Source organism: Episyrphus balteatus, chromosome 2 (genome assembly GCF_945859705.1).
Source record: "Episyrphus balteatus chromosome 2, idEpiBalt1.1, whole genome shotgun sequence".
Classification (NCBI taxonomy): domain Eukaryota; kingdom Metazoa; phylum Arthropoda; class Insecta; order Diptera; family Syrphidae; genus Episyrphus; species Episyrphus balteatus.
Window position 1 is genome coordinate 69,805,926 of NC_079135.1, and position 19,990 is coordinate 69,825,915.

Below are 19,990 nucleotides of genomic sequence, written 5' to 3' on the forward strand. Positions count from 1 at the left end.
GAAAAAGAACGTTTGTCAAAATACTTTTTTCCCTCAAAAATTATCACTTTTTGTACAAAAAATGCAGCCTCGAAGCATAATACCAACTATTTGTCTGACATTGACCGTCATGAGACTCACCATAATATACTTATTAAATACCCGTCAACTTCCTTATTTTATGTTTAACCGTTACAGATTATTATCATCAGTTAGAAAAATGTTCATTTTGTCAAAATACTTTTTCCGACAATTGTACTATCATTTCAACATAAAATTTAATTTGGCCACGAAAACTTAGCCTTCTTGACTATTAAGCTGCGTAAATAACTAAAATTGAATAAATATTAAATTCTTCGTTCTTCAACCATATGCCACAAACAAAGGAGTATGTAGGCACTTTTTCTTTCTAATTAAGTTCCATGTCGAATAGAAATTAAATGAAAACGAAAGTTTTCATTAGCACACTTATTTCTTCTTGTGTTTGTATATTTATATCTAATTAGCATATCCGCACTTATTTTTTGTGCGAGTACGTACAGTAGTTTCTTAGTCATTAAAGTGTAGTGTGGATTTCAGTTAGACACTTTATTAAATTAAAAACGAAAAAAAAAAAACTTCAACGTTCCACGAAATGATCCATGTTGACTATACCTACTATTTCCATATAAAAAAAATAAAACGACATGCAGACATTTTTAATATTGATTTTTCTTTATAAAAATAATAAATACATTTTAAATATAGTCTCTTCAATAATATATACAATATGAAACCTCTTACTTCAAGATAATTTCTCGTTTTTAATTTTTTTTTTAATAAATATAAAAATTATTATTAAAATCTTAAAACGAAAAATATCAAACGAACACAAACTTATTACATAAATTATTCAAATATTTACAAAAAACATGATCTTGACTAGCCGAGAGTATTTTTATAATTTCCATATTAACAGGCAACTTAACTAAGTATCATGCAATCTTATGCCCCAATCTTCCTTAATCATATCGGATGCCTTCTCACCGATCATTATAACCGGTGCGTTCGGATTTCCATTTATAATAGTTGGCATTATACTTGCATCGACCACTCTAAGTCCCTGAACACCATAGACTCTCAGCCTGGGATCAACAACTGCCGATGTATCCCAACTTGGTCCCATCTTACACGTACCCGCCGGATGATAGATGGTGAATGTGAATTGTTTTATACAACACGCCCAATACTCATCGGACATAAATTCATAATGTTTACAACCTGGCAGTGGGATGTGATGCGGCCGTGAACCAAATCTCTGAAAGGCTTGAGTTCCTGACACATTTACAGCAATTTTGATACCTTCGACGAGAACATCGATGTCCTCTTGATGGGCAAAATAGTTGGGCACAAGTTTCGGCTGTTGAAGTGGGTTTTTGCTATTGAGACGTACCCAACCTGTACTCTTAGGACGAAGTAGAAGAGGGAGAATCGTCCATGTTTCAGCCTTAACCAGGGGCTTATAGACTGTGTTGAAAAATCCATCGCGAAGGTTCAAGATTTTCCGAATCTGATCCCCTCCGTCGGAATTGATTGAACTGGGTGCAAAGTGAAACTGCACATCGGGCCAATCTACCGCAGGATCTTGAAATTTTGTGTTCACAAATGCTACACCTTCAACCCCGGAAAAAGTCATTGGACCTCGTTCTCGAAGAATATATTCCAACGAAACGGGCACATTTTGAAAACGGTTTCGAGTGACTGTCACTGGAGCATCTACTATGAATGTAAGCCCCCCAAGACCGACATGATCCTGAAGGTTATCACCGACAGGAAGATCAGATATAACCGGAATATTGAACTTTTCAAGCTGTTCCGCTGGTCCAATACCCGAAAGCATTAAAAGTTGTGGAGAGTTTAAAGCTCCTGCAGACGAAATGATTTCTCTTCGCACAAAGACCACACTGATCCGACCGTTTTTCATGTATTCAATTCCAACAGCTCGTTTGTCCTTATTGATGAGAATTTTTGTGGCTTGAGCATGAAGTAAAATATCCAAATTTTTGCGAGTTCGAACAGGTCTTAAGAACGCCTTCGCCGTGCTGCATCGGGATCCTCGTCGAATTGTGGATTGGGTCAACATAAAACCAGTTTGTTTTTCTCCATTTATATCTCTTACGTCATACCCCATCTCCATTCCAGCTTGGAGAAAGGCAATTGAAAGTGGCGTCCTCCAAGGAGCTTCCTGAACTGTCAAATAACCTCCAGCTTTGTGATATGGGGTTTTGGCTAGATACGGGTTCCGAACATCTTCAGACTTTAGAAAGTACTTCAAGACGTCTTCATATCCCCAACCAGGGTTACCCAATGATTCCCAGTGATTATAATCATTCTTACTTCCTCTCACATAAACCATGGCATTTAGAACACTCGATCCGCCTAAAACTTTCCCCCTTGGCCAGAAACATCTATCGCCTTTCATAGCCTGGCAATACTGTCTATTATCCGATGGTGTTGTTTGATATCTCCAATCCAAATCTGACAGCTGAAGATATCCTGCCAAAGCGGGAACATCCGAAATTTCTGTTTCATCACCCCCTGCTTCGATTAGCAAAACGGTCCAGTTTTTTATTTCGGACAGACGATTTGCGACCACGGCTCCAGCTGATCCCCCACCAATTACAATGAAATCGTATTGCCGCCTTATCTGTAAAATATCAAGCCTTTTAGATTAAAATTTTTGAGGAAATTTAAATAAAATTTACTTACGCTTTCCGTTTCCGTGATTTTTGTTTCTGGATCCAAGTTTTGGTAGCGGTAATAATTGATACCAAGCGCTAGAATCGGTATCATCCCCAACAGCGAGGTCATTGTTCCAAATGCCATTTTTCAGTAATTGTCAAATCCAAGCTTCGTCTTTATTGTTATTCGTACGATTGGCCGTTTTTTCGGCTAAAATTTTCGGCGTATAATTGCGAATACCTGGTTTGGCAGTTTGAAAGTGCTCCTTAGCTTTCTCGTCTTCTTCAACAATATCCAAATAAGATTTAATATACAAATGATGATCAAGATAGTCTTTTTGTTTATGAACCGATTTATGAGAATCCCTACTTGATGGAACTGACGATGCTATCGAAACGGATACCGAAGATCGTCCTGATGAAGAGCAATAATATGAGGGATAATAGATTCCAGTTCGGTTGGTAATAGTCGATGATTCTGGGGAAACTTGATCGTAAACAAGAATTGGTTTGATTTTTGCCGAAGTTGTTGATGTTGTTTGATAGCCAGATGAACTGTCTGTAGATGCCGAACTATGAGTACTAAGGGCTTTGCGGATTTTTTGTTTTTGAAAATTTTGTTTGCAGTCGAGTTTAGTGTTTTTGTTGTTGTTGTGATTGTTATTGTGGTGTGGTAATTTTGTGCAGTTTTGTCGTTGATTTGGTTGCGATATCTCTTGTCCCATATTTTTTTGAGCAAAAATGTTGGTATAGAAATCTGAAAGAAATAGAATAATGTTTGTTTTATTACTGAACTTTTATAATTTTTGTTTTATGTAGTGTTAATTTATCATTCAGCTCACATCAAGTTAAAAGAAATGGATTCCGGAATCTGAGAGAACCTCAAGTTTTATTTCTTACAAAAAAAAAAAAAACAATTTTTCATATACAAAATGTAACATTATTACCAAATTTCTGAAGATATCAATTTTCGCGGCATATCTTTTGCAGTCCGTGGAGGCTATTGTGGCTCTGTGATAAGCTCAATGAAAAAAACTTAATTTAAATTGAATGGTGATAAATTTATCATTTTCGATTATCATAGAACCGGAAAAATCTTCCTTTCATCACACGACTTAAAAAAAAAACGGACTCTTTTTATTCTTTTCTGTTGTTTGGTTACCATGGCAAAAGAAACTTCTGTTCAAAAATTGTTTTTATAATTAATTTAATTATATTAATACTTAATTTGGTTAAACTTGTCTAATAGTCCTCATTATTTACATGAAAATTATTTGTTGACACTTAAACAAACAAATCTAATTATCTATTCATGTCATACATTTTAAATAAATTCATAGTTTAATCAGCTTAGTTTGCAATAAATTATCTATTTTATTTGCGTTTTAGCTTTATATGTACATACATTTTTGAGAAAAATAAGACAAACAAAAAAAAACCTTAACTCAATTTCTAAAATTTTGATGTAAGTTTGGCTTTGCATTAAACAGCAAAGTAAGCCCTTCTTTAAATAGATACTTAATTGATGTCGTAATAGAAATGAAGTATTGAATAACATTTGTTTTGGACCAACTGCAAAAAAAAAACCAAATAATTTTTGCTGCCAAGTTGTGTAAACGAAAGAGTTGAGCAACGAACTTGAAATTGATTAAAAAATAATATAATGTATGTTTGGAAAACGTGGGTCGGTCTGAACTTAATATAACAAACATTTTGATAAGTTCATTCATAAAAATTAAATGTAATCTAATATATTTTGTTTACATTTAAACGCCAACCCCCACATTAAATCATTAAGTCGGTGGCAATTTTCATAAGACAAAATGAATTCATATTGATTAATTACTTGTAGTAAAGACAACTCATTATTTTGACAATATCACACATCGAGATATTATAATCTGAACAACAAATCAATAAGTTCAAAGATTAATCAGTTTTGTTTAAGCCATAAAGACATGAACGTTGAATGTGTAATGATACACTAATTGGTGTTATCTGTTTGTTCGGTCATTGACATTGTTTTTAGTGGCAGCGTATTAATTATTCATAACTGAAAAGTATGAGCACTTGCAGATACTCATTTTATGAGGACACCCTTCCAGCAAGAGTGAACTCGCTAATGCTTTGCAATGCGTTTTTATTTTTATGCTAAATTAAAGTTAATACAATACTAAAAAATGAGTAAGGAGAATCCACAAATAACTTTGTTTAGACTTCTGGTTGTTAATTAGGTCTAAGTTTAACTAAGCATTAACACTTCGTAGGTGGTGCTAAAAGCCGATAATGTCCTCGTTATTTTTTAATTGTATGGATGCTAGAAATTAATTGTTTTGTAGACTGCAATAATCATAACTAGCAAAAAATAAGAAAAACAACCTCTTTACGGCTGATTATAATGAGTAATATAAATAGAAGTCGTCCTAAGTGACTGCCTTTTGGGTTATCAGTTTTATTATTATTAAATATACTTTTTTAAATATATATCTACTCAGTAAAATTGAAATCCAAAAAGAAATTATTATAAAAACTTAATCGTACAATGAAAGCTAGAATTAACAAAATGAAAACGAAAGAGTTGAGCAACGAACTTGATTTCAATAAAATGCTCGTCGATGACTACATTATTTAACCTGAACACCAAATTGAATGTCGAGAAAAGTTTCAATTCATTTGACTTAACAATTCAAGGCTAAGGTTCGCAGAACTATTATAACTGTTACGATGAGTCAATCAAAAGTCTGTTAGTCTTAATGATTTTTATAATGCCCTCACATCTTCATTTATTTCAAACATTAAAAAACTATTTAGTATTTGCATTGAAAATGATATCTACCTTGAAACAGTTGTACCTTATAACAAATGTAGATTACAGTTTGCAGGCACATTTATAATTTTTTTTGTTGCATTTTATACTGCGTGAAATGCACCTGGCGGCTCGGTCATTGGCTTTAGTTTTATAGTTTCTTTTAATAACTTCAATACCATTTGAAGAAGATATTCATAGGTATATGTGCTGTGCTGTGTGTATCATTTTTATCGTCGGATTTATGTGGACAATTGTTTTTTTATTTATGAAGAAGAGTTATAAAAATAAAACGATTGAATTTATAGCAGAACTTTCCTATCATTGAGTTTTTACAAATGAATAGTAAAGTCATAAGTATAATTTAGCAAATAACGAAAAAGAAAAAAAAAAAACAAAAACTAATTATGCAATACATGCATTTTAATAACTAGTTTATGCTTCACTATTATAAAAAAAGCTCTGAACAAAAGAGATGTGAAAAATGTATTGTTAAACTAATAAACATGCTTAACATAAAAATCAAGCAAATGTCTAAAATGTATTCAAGAAAAGCACAAAAATACACAAAAAATATATAGGCACCAAATGAATTTTAATTATAGTTTACAGTTTTATTTTTTTTACAATGAAGCAAACAATGCGCAAACAGTTTGTTTTCTTCCTCTTGATTTTTATGTAAAGTTATCTGTCCAAGCGGAAGAGTTTTTCAGTGTTAACATTTTATTTGGCTGTTCAAAAGAAATGTTGCGCAATGCAACTTACGTTTTTATGTTTATCAATAAATTAAGTAAATTGACGGATTTAATTGTTTTTATTTTCTTCTTTTATTAAATCAAAACTATAAGGAAAGAAAAAGAAGAGATATATTTTTATTTGTTGTTTGCTTGGATTTTGATCTAAAATATAAATTGTACATTAATTTAAGTGTATAGGTATTTCTTCTAACCTAGATCTTTTTAATTTAAAAATTGTTTGCACTGAAAAAAAAAAAATATGTGCATTAAATATTTTTTTTTATTCAATTTTGACTATTTGACTATGGAACCATGTTATAGTTGATATAGCTAATGTATGATCAAATAGTCAAAATTGAAAGTAATTTGACGAATATTAAAGAAAAATAAAAAAAAAAAAGTTTAATGCACACATTTTGCATTGAATTTTTTTTTTCAATGCAGAAAATTTTTTATTTGTAATAATTTTTTTTTGAATGCAAAATATTTGAATTTGAAATAAAAATTTTATTTTCAATGCAAATATTTTTCAGTTACAACATTTTTTTTTAATGCAAATATTTTTGAGTTGCAATAATTTTTTTTTTAATGCAAATTTATTATAATAACTAATTGTCTGAATTTAAACAAATTCCCTTAGAATATTAAAATTCACAGTATATTCATGCTGTGAGTTTTATAAGTTCGTCGACCAAAATAAGGCGTCTTAGTAAGGGTACGACAGATCTAACTGATGAGCCCATTATTGTACCTGGCCGAAACGCTTTGGAGTTGAGGTCACTTGAACTTTAAAATCAAATTTATTATATTTCTAATTTATTATTGTCACTATAAATAGCTCTTTCAACTCCAAAGCGTTTCGTTCATATTTTGTTTAACAAAGTTAGATGCATTAAGTTAACATCAACCAAAATTTTGCGTCCTGTAAATTTATGATATATAGGCGAAAGAATTAGAGTAGAGGGCAATTGAACTTGTAATTTAATTTATTTTCAATCACTTCGCGAAACAAAAAAAAAAAAAAAAAAACAGTTTTCATTAGGTACTTGTTATTTCTTAATTCGATATTTCTTAATTAAAAAGTTCGTTGTTCAACTCTTTCGTTTTCACAATTTGGCAGCAATCCCGATTAGCAATTTTTTCTGCAATTTATTCACACTTAGTGTTATTAAATACTTAATTTGTATTATGAAATCTTTCGTGTTTATTTAAAGAAGGCTTTTTTTTTCTGGTTGACATTTCAATGCCTTAGTCAGCTTACATCAGACTGAGGTTTGCTTGTGAAACTCAGAGATAAAACGTAAATAAACTATCTAATATGTATGTACTGCAACTAAGCTGATTAAATTTTAATCAGTAAGGTTTTGTACATTTCATACGATGAAGATTAAATGGGAATTGTCTCAAAAGACCATTTATTCATTTAAGTTTAAACAATTCACAAATCACCAAATTATTTTTATTCATAGAAAGAGATTTAAACATTTTATTTTATTATTTAACCTCAAAATATTTTTTTATTCCCTCATGAAATTCATTTTAAACCTTATTATCTAAAAAAGTGATTCACCACTGCCAAGAATTATATCACACGCCCAATATTTTTTTTCCGAACAATTTTATTAAAATATCAGGTAATCATATAAAAAAACGCATTATTTTATTTCACTAAGCTTTAAAAAAAACTTCTCAAAATTATAAAATAATTACATTAAATAATAAAATAAAATAATTTTGAGTCAATTAACCTTTTATCATTTTAATGAATTTAATTTTTTTTAAATATCGATTACAATTAATTAAATAATATTGCTTATTGTTTTTGCAATATTAAATTAATTTTGTAGCTACCACTGTCCGATAATATTTTTGAAAAACTAGAGGTGTCCCAACAAATCACAAGGAAATTTAACTCAGCTGACCTGAAAAGCTTTTTCAAACATAATCTTCTTCAGGCAGCGGTATCAATTTAAATTGCATAATACAAAAAAGAGGCCGAAAATAACATACAAGCAAATAAAAATACAGCTCAAGTATGTTAAAAAACAGATTATTCGTTGGCTGAATTGTTTATTTATTTAAATAAAGTAAAGACGTTTTACATGGGCGATACGTGAAAAGGATTAAACATTTTTGTTTTTTTTGTTTATCTTTCTTATATCTATGCCTTAACTACTGTTATATTTTGTTTTGACAAAATTAATATAAAAACTTTTGCTCGTTATATTTCTATGTCAAATAACATGGCATGTGTTTAATTTTGTGATGTATGAACTTCTGGCGACAAGTCTACTACACAGGTCAAATGAAACGTGTTATCTGATCTTTTATTGTACGTTCGTGTTAAATGATCCAATAGGTTTATATATGTTTGATGAACGAATTTATTGTGTTGTAGATATGTGTCATAACAGCACGAAATGAAGTTGGTAGTATAATGAGGTGTTTTCTGGGCGGGGTAATTTTATTATGTGTAGTACATCGTGTATGTAGCATTTCATTTTTTTTGTAAATCAAAATAAAACATCGAAAAATCATTCAAATTAAATGAAAGTATTTTTCGTATTATTATTGAGTGATTTATTTATAGTTATTGGTTTGAGTATGTACTATTTAAATTGATTTATGGAAATTGGCAATACGTGTTTTTAAAGAGTTGCACGTAAGTGTGGTATATTGAAGATAAATGGAATGCGGTCAGAAGTAATAAGATTAAATATATTTAAAGCGCACCAATACAATAACTTAATGCTTGTAACTGTATTTTAAACTGTGTGAAAAATGAGAGTAGGACATCAATGTAAATTGAAAGAAAAATTTACTAACAGAAAACAGATAGTTCTTTGGAAACAAAAGGTAGTAATGTTTTTTGGAAAAAAAAAATAAAAAAAGAATAACCAATGTCATTGTAAAATCCATTTTCATCTATTTTCGTGAAATTAAAGAAACATTTATAAATATTTAAAATTTTTAACCAAAATTTGGGATAGGCAATCTTTTTTATCTAGGTCTACTCCCTTATTGGATGAAGTTTACTCAAGGATTATACCCAGACATTATATGATGCGACCTATACGTCCTTGTAGCTCACACTTGTGATCTGCTTCTATAGTGTCCCCTAAATCGGGCTAACGAGATTTTGACTTCTCTTATGAGGTCATACCCTTTTATGCAGCTTTGTTGATCAGCTTAGACTTTTTCAAATTAATAGAACTAAATGGGTTCTGGGATCAATTCCGGATCCGTGTAACTGTGAAGTGATACAAAATTTATCATTTCAGTGTATATACCTAACAAATTTTTGAAGTTTGTTTTAATTTTTAATTTTTTTTAATACATTTTTTAAGTTTGTTTTGATTTTTTTATAAATCCAAAATCGAATTTATTATGAAAATGATAAAACCTATCACTTCACAGTTTCACAGATCGGGAATTGACCCCCTAATCATTTGGGGAAATATTATTTTATTCTCTCTGCCGACGAAAAATATTTATGACTATTTAAATAAATAGAATATTGATATGTATATTAGGGTGGGTCAAAAAAATCGAAAATTTTTTTTTTGATTTGGTACTTCGAAAAATCGATTGCTAGACCCCTCTAGAATATACACACCAAATATGAGCTCTTTATATTAATGGGAAGGTCCTCCGCTTTGCAATTTTCCATTTTTACATCAAGCTTCTACTAAAAAAAAATAATTTTTTTATTAATTGAGTTTTTAGCAAATTTCTTTTCATATTCTTGTAGGAAATTGAACGCTCTACAAAAAATGCCTTATACACTTTTTTCGTTTATCTAACCGTTGAATAGATATTTGAGGTCCAAAAATCGAGAAAATCTTTAAAAATTCGTTTTTTGTTCTTAATTTTGTAACAAATTGAAAAATTATAATGATCAAACGCGCAAGACATATTCTTGTTGAAAATTGATTGCTCCACAAAAAAGGTCTTATTAACTTTTTTCATTAATCTAACCATTCTAAAGATATTCGAGGTCAAAGTTAAAAAAAAATATAAAAACATTTTACATTTTTAAAAAATTTCTAATTCACTGAAACTTCATTATTTTCAAATTAGCAAGATATATTCTTGTAGGGGCTTAAACGTTCTACAAAAAATTCCCTGGAATCAAATTGATTGCTTTAACCGTTTAGAAAATATTCGTATCCAAATCGCAATGCATACGGGTCATAAGAAAACTATTGAAATCATTGAGCATTGGTTTGGATACGAATATCTTCTAAACGGTTAAAGCAATCAACTTCATTCCAAGGAATTTTTTGTAGAACGTTTAAGCCCCTACAAGAATATATCTTGCTAATTTGAAAATAATGAAGTTTCAGTGAATTAGAAATTTTTTAAAAATATAAAATGTTTTTATATTTTTTTTTAACTTTGACCTCGAATATCTTTAGAATGGTTAGATTAATGAAAAAAGTTAACAAGACCTTTTTTGTGTAGTAATCAATTTTCAGCAAGAATATGTCTTGCGCGTTTGATCATTATAATTTTTCAATTTGTTACAAAATTAAGAACAAAAAACGAATTTTTAAAGATTTTCTCGATTTTTGGACCTCAAATATCTATTCAACGGTTAGATAAACGAAAAAAGTGTATAAGGCATTTTTTGTAGAGCGTTCAATTTCCTACAAGAATATGAAAAGAAATTTGCTAAAAACTCAATTAATAAAAAAATTATTTTTTTTTAGTAGAAGCTTGATGTAAAAATGGAAAATTGCAAAGCGGAGGACCTTCCCATTAATATAAAGAGCTCATATTTGGTGTGTATATTCTAGAGGGGTCTAGCAATCGATTTTTCGGAGTACCAAATCAAAAAAAAAATTTTCGACTTTTTTGACCCACCCTAATGTATATTGTTCATTTTTATAAAAACATTTTTCTTTTTTTTTCATTTCAGGTATGCGGTGACACTAAAAATATAAAATAGTAAAAATAATAATGGGCCCCCTGGGGTCAATGCCCGATCTGTGAAACTGTGAAGTTATAAGTTTTATCACGTTTTTAAAATAAATTTGATACTGGATTTATGAAAAAATTAAAACAAACTTCAAAAATGTAATAAAAAAATTAAAAAACTTTTCTTTTCTTTTTCATATGAAAACTCAATATGATAAATTTTTTATCACTTCACAGTTTCACAGATCGGGAATTGCTTAGAAATTCAATAAGATTTTAAATCATATAAAATGATTGGAATTAAAATTCTTAAAAGTAGGAGGTGTAAAGCGCCATTTTCAAACAATTGGGTGATTCGTTTTAAAGTTTAATTTATCTTTATGCTAAATGCATGAAACAACTGAATTTATGTTTTATAATATATGTATTATAAATCTTTGGCACCGCATACAAAGGTGTTAAGTCAGAAAAGGTAATTTTGAGGAAAATGAGATTGAAGTTTCAATTTTTGTTTGTAAATCAGAATGTTATTATTTTGAAAAAGTAATGATGATGAACTATCATCTATAAGATCTTTTTTAATATCCATATGCTGTTGACCAGAAAATGACTGTTCTTAAAAAAAAATTGTGTTTACTTAACATTTTAGAGCCATTTAGTATTTAAAAATAAACTTGGTCCAAGGGTGTTAAGTCAAGAAAAATCTATGTTTACATTGATAACAAAGTTTAATTCATAAAAGAAAGTTTTAAATATCAATGTGATTACTTACCAAATGTGAGAATTCTGTTTGAACTAATATAATATTGTAGAAAAACTGCTTTTCGTTTTCTGTCTTCCTCTTGACTTAACGCTCTTGGATCATTTTTTGTATTTAAAAATTAAAAAATTAACTAACGCCCTTAGTACCACACTATTTTAAAAATTTTTGACTTAAACCCTTCGTACCGACACATTTCTTACGGAAGGAGATACGCTAGAGCTATGGCGAATGGACCAAACGAAAGAGAAAGAAAATAAAAATCCGAAAATCGATTTTTTTTACTTAACCTCTTGGTACCCGGCAGCAAAGAAATGTGATATGGATAACATCCATTGGATACAAAGTTGTAAGCACTGTCGCTATTTAGTCGTTTTTTTGGTAATGACATTTTTTGAATCGGTATCTATTAAAGGTACAAACTTATGAACAGAGGAAGCAAAATACAGTTCAAAGTAGGGGGTTTTAGAAAATTTCACAAAAACTGCATTAAATCGAAAATGATAAGGACTTGGGATGAACAGATCCTGAGAGCCTTTAAGTTGGTTAATAAAAGTAATTTGTTTGACGTTTTTCCAAGTCAATTTGTTCTTAAAGAGGAGAGGAGCACTTCATCGTCACCGGTGCGATACTTGTACAATCAATTTATTGTTTGTTTTTCAAATTCTAACTATAAATTAGAAAAAATATTTTCTAATTACAATGGTAAAATATAATTTTTCAATCATCACGGGTGGGAAAAAAGGAGTGATTTTGAGGTAGAGTGTGTTCTTAAAAAATAACTGCGAGTTTATTTCAAATGTTATTATATAAAAAAAAGTGAGTTATTTTCATCACGGGTAGGAAAATTTTTGCCACTGGTAGGACACGTGCAAATTGCTCTGCAAAATAATAGTTTTTTAATGTCAATTCAAAACAAAATTTTAAATCTTTATGATGTGTGGGAGTTATTAGGCTTCCTTTTCAACTGCCTTTTTATAGTCAACAAGCTAGAACATTCGCAACATTCTTTTATATTCACCGATTTCAATCGAGTTGCGTTTGATTGAACAAAAGTTAAGCAGCGCTATTGATTAACATGTCCACCAATCACTTATCAACATAATGTGGCCTCTATTTTAAAATAACAATTACTTTGAATATAAAAGGCTTAAAATTTGCAGTCTGGTTCCAATTACATTTCTCGATACTCAAACATTTAAATTATATTTACCTGATACCTAAATGATTTAGAATTTAACGTAAAAGTATGACAAAGTTTTAACGTTCTTCAAACAATCTTATCAGATTAAAAGTTTAAATGCTTAATATACCCGAAATAGATATTTTAAACCATTTTTTTTTCAAGGTTCATAGAATGCCTCAAGAAAACAATTAACAAAGTCCACTTGGAATATTTTTTTGTTACATCTGTAACAATTTTTTTTATCAATTTTAAAGTTCAATATTAAAAGTTCACTATGGCGTATGTGTAACATTTTGTTCAAAACACGTTTTTGGTGTTTTTTTTTCTTAGAAAAGCTTTGCTTTTGCTTTGCAAATAATGAAATTTGTTGAATGTTGTTGAAAGTGGAGATATACCTACTCGTATTTTTTCCTGTAGCCGTCTCGATACTTAAATAGGCATACAATGTTTTTCGTCTATAAAAATTTATTTATTTTTTTTTTCAACAAAGTAATAAAACCAATAAATAGCTACTAGAATCTTTAATTTACCTGCTAAAATAAAAAAAAAGAAGGAAGAAGTTGTCAAAACTATGGCTCAAAACAAGTTTTCGTTTAGTATGAAATTATCATGCCTCTTCGCCATTTGCTATAGATCATTAAAAACTTGAATTAATAATTGAATAGGAAAATTTTTAAATCAATTCAACTAAAAAACAAAAATAATATCCATTACACTGATCTTTTACGATAGTTTTAATGCCTGCTTAACTCCCCATTATTAACCAACAATAAATTTTCCAATAAAACTTATAGTCATGCAGCAAGTGCTCTCAAGGTCTTGATGACGACTCTGCGAGCAAAATAATGATCATTTTGACTTTCAAATTCGTTTCACTTCTTCTCTTTGTTATAGTTCACTTGTGTTCGTTGCACTGTTTGAGATGTTTCTTTCAGTTTTTTTTTTTTATATTTTTGTTGCATTTTGCCAACAAACATTATCTTCCATGTCAATTTGGATTAGGTAACTTCTTGGATTGTTACTACTTTCACTGGCTCAGATACAAAAGTGGTGTATAATGCAATAGGCGACTCTGCAATATTAGTTTGAAGCTGGAAGCCAAGCTTATTGTAATATAAAAATCTTGCATAGATAGATAGATATATTGCATTTGAGCAGTGTGGTATAAGACCCCATGCATGCAAGCAATGATACAAAATTTTACCATTTGTTGGCGTTGAACTATTGCGAATCCGATATTACAGACATCTCAAATGAAAAGAAAAACAACAAATGCATGAAGTAGTAGGAGCTCTTATGAAAAGTGGATATTGCTGAATTGAAAGGGAAAAACCTTTGTTGGCCATAAAAAGAAAACGATTTGTTGTATGTCTTTTTGAGTAATCGGTCTTGCTTAGTTTGTAGGTTTAGTGAACCGTGAACGGACATTGAACTTGTATTGTTTTATCTAATTATAGGAAATATACTTTGAATTTAAGTAAAAGCTGTATCAAGTTTCACTGAATATGTTACAGTATAGTTAAAATCACAAAAACAAAGCTCTAAACAACACTGACTATTTTTCTTTAGAATTGCATATTTATTCTTCTTATCGTTCCTTTTCTGTCAGTTCTTCGAAATGCGATTTTATACATATTTTTTCGTCGGTAAATAATTGTGTCAGTGTTCCGTTAGCATCATAATTAATCAGTCAGCCATAATTAAATAAAAAAAAAAAAAACGGATACACCGGCTTTTAACATATTCACAGTCAAACAAAAGTTTAACCAAATCTTTTTTCACATAAACAAAACAATTCAACTTCCCGTTTCTTCGGCCTATGCCACTACTGCTGCCATGATACCACATATACCTGATAACGATGATGATTGAATGAATACATTATAACATAACACTTTGGAATGTCTACAAAAAACCGCCAATATTTTGTATCGCACAGCGATGAAACGTGATGTAATTCTCTAACGCGGGTTACCAACTGATAATACGTCATAGTAAAAGTATCTTCATATAAAAGTTGTATCGCTTTGGTGGAACCTCAAATGCGAGTCCATTAATTTTTTCTTTAACGGTAGGTACATTTATCAACAGAAAAAAAAAGTTAACAAAAGAAACATTTATTACGTACCAACCTACTTGTCAAGTAATAATAATTTAGAACCTTGGTGCATTTGTTGGTTATATGTTCATAAATGTAGGTTTATTTGTAACAACACTGTTGCGACAGAAATAATGATATCACCTCATGCATTGAATATAAGGCCTAAATATTTGATGTGAGTTTGTCACGTGATTTTGTTTACTTTCTATTTGTTTGCATTGCTTGGATAAATAGCAATTTTGATTTGAAAAATGCTGATTACTAAAGTTGTTACATTTTACTTTAAAATATAGGAATGTTTGTTTTTGACCAGAAATTAGTTTTATACCTTAAATAAGTCATTTTCATAAATTAGAACTACTTCTCTATTATCGCTAAATAATTGTGTTCTGTATTGCTATTAATTGTAAATTCAATAGAATTTTTTCACATTAAAATTTGTTTATCAATGATTTTTGAAAATATGAGTAGCTTATGGAATATAACCCTTTTAGATTCGGTTAACCTTGTACAAAGGTCTATTCAAATTTGAAAGACTTATTCGTCATTATATGATCTATAATTTGACACCAAATTTGTCCTAATTCATTAACGTTTACTTACCTATTACATTTGGCGAGTAAAATACAGATTGTCAAAAACATCAAAAATATTGAAATCCTACAATTTTTAGTAAATTCCACATTAATAAAAACATCTCAAATTAAATTAAAATTTTTGTTTTATGAGTGCTACATATATAAAACGAAAAATGTTTTACAACAGCCATTTATTTGTATATACATTTTCTGTGACTGTAAATAGAACGAACTATATACTCTAAATATAAGATGAATCCTTAAAAAGTTTAGTTTAAAATTATATTTTTTTTTTTAATTTTTATTTAATAAATAGGTTGAAAAAAGTTAAAACTTAAAAGGTCACTGTGGCGTATGTGTATTATTTTTTTTTTTATCTAATCACATTTTTTGGGACTAAACAAAACTTTAATGTTGCTAAGCAAAAAATGAAACAACAATTATATTCCTCTTTACTAAGTATTTTGGTTGAATAAGAAAATGTTTGAAATGTAAAAAAAAGTTGAGGTTGTAAGAAAAAAAAATTAAAAAATATAAAAATGTAAATCTGCAAATATGGCAACCCTATCAAATGAAAAACTAGTGCAAAAAGTGTTTTTTTTTTTACAAAAAGTGTTGTTTTTTTACAAAGGTAAAGGCTTAAATATACAGATAACTTGAACTGATTCTGGCTTATTTTGGGTCAATTGTGATACATTTTTGCGTAAAAATGTATTACACATGATCATTTAAACTGAGTTTTTTCTAAGCTAAAGTTTATGCATTCAGCTCGATACAAAAAAAAATCATACATTTTTGTTTAAAATTTTTTTAATACCTCCTTTTTTTCCTTTAAATAGGCTTCTTTTTTTTGAGGATTTACAAAATTCAAAAAAATTCAATTTTGATTTTGCTTTGCATGTTATTCAAGATAAAATGTAACAAAAAGCTAAAGGGCAAACAAATTTTCTAAAAGGGCACAAGTTTATCGAGTTTTTAATGTTCAAAAACTATATCAAAGGATGAATAATTTTAGTAAAATAGCAGTACCAAAAATAAGTTATTCATAATGAAAATAACAATATGGAGACATTTAAAAAGAACTCATTTTCAGCTGCTACACGGCAGTTTTTGTGTTGTTTTTTTCCAGTACTTTAACTACCGAAGTAAATTATAATGTTGATGCTTTTGTTGCGATAGACTGTCACGTCTGCTTCTACCCGTCAGACTTTTTTTTCAGAGGTTCTGTCTGTTGTGAGAAATCGACATAGCATTTTATAATATAATTGTGTGCTAAATGCACCCTAGCATTCTTGCAAAAAGTAACACACGCTCAGGAATGTTTTAAAGTTGTCAGTAACTAACATTTCTTCTTGATTGGGTCTTCAGTTAAATTTTTTTATTGATGTAATTATTAAGATAAATCATTAGGAAGATAGTAAGATTTAATGGTTCATGTTTTTTTTTTTTGTTTATTTCAACAGATGGCTCCTATTTAAATGATATTATTGTAGTAATGTAACCTACATTATTCAAAGAATTGATTCTTCGGAATACCATATTTCATTTTCTACGTGTTTTTCATTAAGTTTTTATGCATTGTGACATTCTTCCTGTCTGGTAGAACTTAAGAGTAGTAAAGTTAGTGTGATTTAAGTGTATTTATGAGTTGATATCAGTAATTAAAAAAAATTTAATTTATCGTGTATTAAAGGTAATACTTTATACATATGTCAAAACAAAGGAAACATTTAAAAAATATTTAACGGGAAAGTTAAAGCTTAAAATTATTTTGAAATCATAAATTTGCCATAGATGCCGATTGAATATTTAAAAAAACGATGGAACATAACCTGACCAGTGACCATGCATTCATTTCATTCTTCCGATGTTGTTTTTCATTACTTTTTCGGTTTATTTCGACTATATTTTGACGTTTTAAGTTGTCAATAAAGTCTTAAAAAATCATATTTGGAGTGAATTCAAAAGTTATTCTTGCCCCACCCTTTTAAGATTTGAGATTGGTCGCTAACTTCAGTTCCAATCTTATTCAATGTAACATGTGTCAGCTTAGTGACAGTTAAACTCTTATTATTTTAAAATTAAAAATGAAACTCTCTTGTATTATGCCTACAAGGAGCACATCGACTATCAAAGTCATTTGGGAAATTGTTAAAACCAAAACCCATGTATGAAAACGCCTAACTGCAAGATAGTCATAAATGAGAATCCATCAAAAGAACCTATTTTGCCAAAAGCATAAACTCGCATTTTTCCACAAAATTGACAGATATGTCTTTTTTGTAAAATTTTGTTCAAAACTATTTGAAATATGCACATGGCACCGGTTTAACGCATTGAATCTTAAATTAAAAAAATAGTAAAACAAATACGGCCTCAACCCTCAATTTCCTATTTGGCATTGACATTCTCTGCATCAAACCTCTTTATCTGTCATTCAAGATCGATTATATTTTTCCTTTCCTCCAAGACTATAAAAGTATTTGCTTTTCCATCAATGTCACTCTTCCACAAGATCCAAAATGACAAATGCATCAAGATCGCAAACTGGTTGCTAACAAAATAAATTTCTAATTCAATCAAATCTGGTTTAAAGCTACATTAAAAAAAAAGTGTCTACCCAGAGAAAATGTAATTGATGCAACTCTTTCCGAAGAATCCGATATAATCGATTCCACAAAAAATAAAATTAAAGGAAAATAAAAAACTTACCTTGGATTTCAAGAATTTATAATCAGCTTCGAAGAAGAAATCCTTTAAAGCTTATAAGGTTATCCTTGGTGTTCTCCAATTTATTGATAATTTCCTAACATTCATCTTTGTGTTTTTTTGTATATTTGAGATAAAATTACATAAATCCACTTGATAATACAAATTTATCTTTCTTTTCTTTTTTCAAATAACACAGAAATTTATTCTATTTTGTTTTGTTGCACAATTATTTTAATTTATTTTCATCATTTGTTTGAATGTCTCTGTAAGTTGAGTATGGTATTCAAAAAATATATATATTTATAACTTTTTCACTTTCAACCGATTCACACCGCACCACATTATATGAAGTACTAAACTTTCGATTCGATACTCAATTCATGAACCACCTCTATATCAGAAAGGTGAAGACTACTACGATGAAGACGGCGACGATGACGGTAACGACGATGTAGACGGACAGACCATGGCAGCAAAAACCCAAACGTTAATAGCCAGCAACTGATGATGACTATTAGTCAAGTACCAACTTTGGCAATACTACTACTGCACCGTTACGGTCTATGGTCGGTGTTTGGACGAACGGAAGAGCTACGATCGCTATGGCGCTTCACAATACAGGTAGACACCTTTCTTTGAGATACAGATTCAAAGTTTGGGAGGGAGGTAGCACAAATAAAAAAGCTTTCGTTTGTTTTTTCTTCATTTGATTTGGCTCCCTCTGCAATATGGTGGTTGGTTAATGCGTTACCACTCTTTTGCAGACTGAATAAGTCTGCAAACCACATGATCATGGCTATAAGATTACAATATTGTTTGGTTAGGGTTATGGCATCTTAAATTGATTGCTTGCAACATTTTATTTTAAAATAACAAGATTAATTTGGTTTTGAGTGATGCTGAGGTTGAGGGAGGATTTTTAAAATGGCTTAGTAGCTTAAGTAAGAAATATTGCTACTGTCGAAAAACCATAGTACAAGAGGTAGTGTTTTGAATTTGTAAGAATTTGATGAAACTTCCTGGAAACAATGGGTATATAATAACTTAATTGCAACTCTACTTTTCAAACTATATGCCCAAGCTTTCTTATAAACTTGCAAGACATAAACAAACTACTTTGAAAAAAAAAAAATATGAGATGACATGTGAGTGTATTTGACTGGCTGTCCGATCAAATGATGTTGTTTGGGTGCGCGATCTCTAACACGTCGCGCAGTACGCCCGCAGTTTTTTTCGTCGCTAGCCAAAGAGTCATCATTAACAATCTTATGAAATTGATGTGTGGAATTCGATTATTATAAATGATTAAGGTTTACATTTATTTGGTTTTTGGGGTCTGTTATGGAGTTTTCAGTAATTTTGATGTGTGACCTTGGAAGGTCTCGAAAAATGGAATTTCTTAAAAAAAAGACGTGATAATAGTGTTTATTGCAGCATAAAAAATGAACGATTTAAATTGGATTACGGAATAATGATATCGAAGTTTGTATT

At 29.7% G+C, this 19,990-nt stretch overlaps 3 protein-coding genes across 5 annotated transcripts in view; 1 reads left to right on the forward strand and 2 right to left on the reverse strand.

Annotated features, from left to right (window-relative positions):
- The window catches only part of LOC129911528 (flotillin-2), a 269,812-nt gene that overhangs the window by 116,511 nt on the left and 133,311 nt on the right, over positions 1-19,990 (forward strand). The window lies entirely within an intron of this gene.
- Positions 841-2,868, reverse strand: LOC129911526 (glucose dehydrogenase [FAD, quinone]). The gene is made up of 2 exons (XM_055989348.1): positions 2,728-2,868; positions 841-2,665 (listed from the first exon to the last, which is right to left on the reverse strand). Exons 1-2 carry the CDS (start codon positions 2,842-2,844, stop codon positions 947-949), a joined length of 1,836 nt encoding a protein of 611 aa, XP_055845323.1. The 5' UTR covers positions 2,845-2,868; the 3' UTR covers positions 841-946.
- LOC129911537 (bromodomain-containing protein DDB_G0270170) lies at positions 2,858-18,937 on the reverse strand. The gene is made up of 2 exons (XM_055989367.1): positions 18,500-18,937; positions 2,858-3,456 (listed from the first exon to the last, which is right to left on the reverse strand). The coding sequence occupies exon 2, from the start codon at positions 3,422-3,424 to the stop codon at positions 2,858-2,860; it is 567 nt and encodes a 188-aa protein (XP_055845342.1). The 5' UTR covers positions 3,425-3,456; positions 18,500-18,937.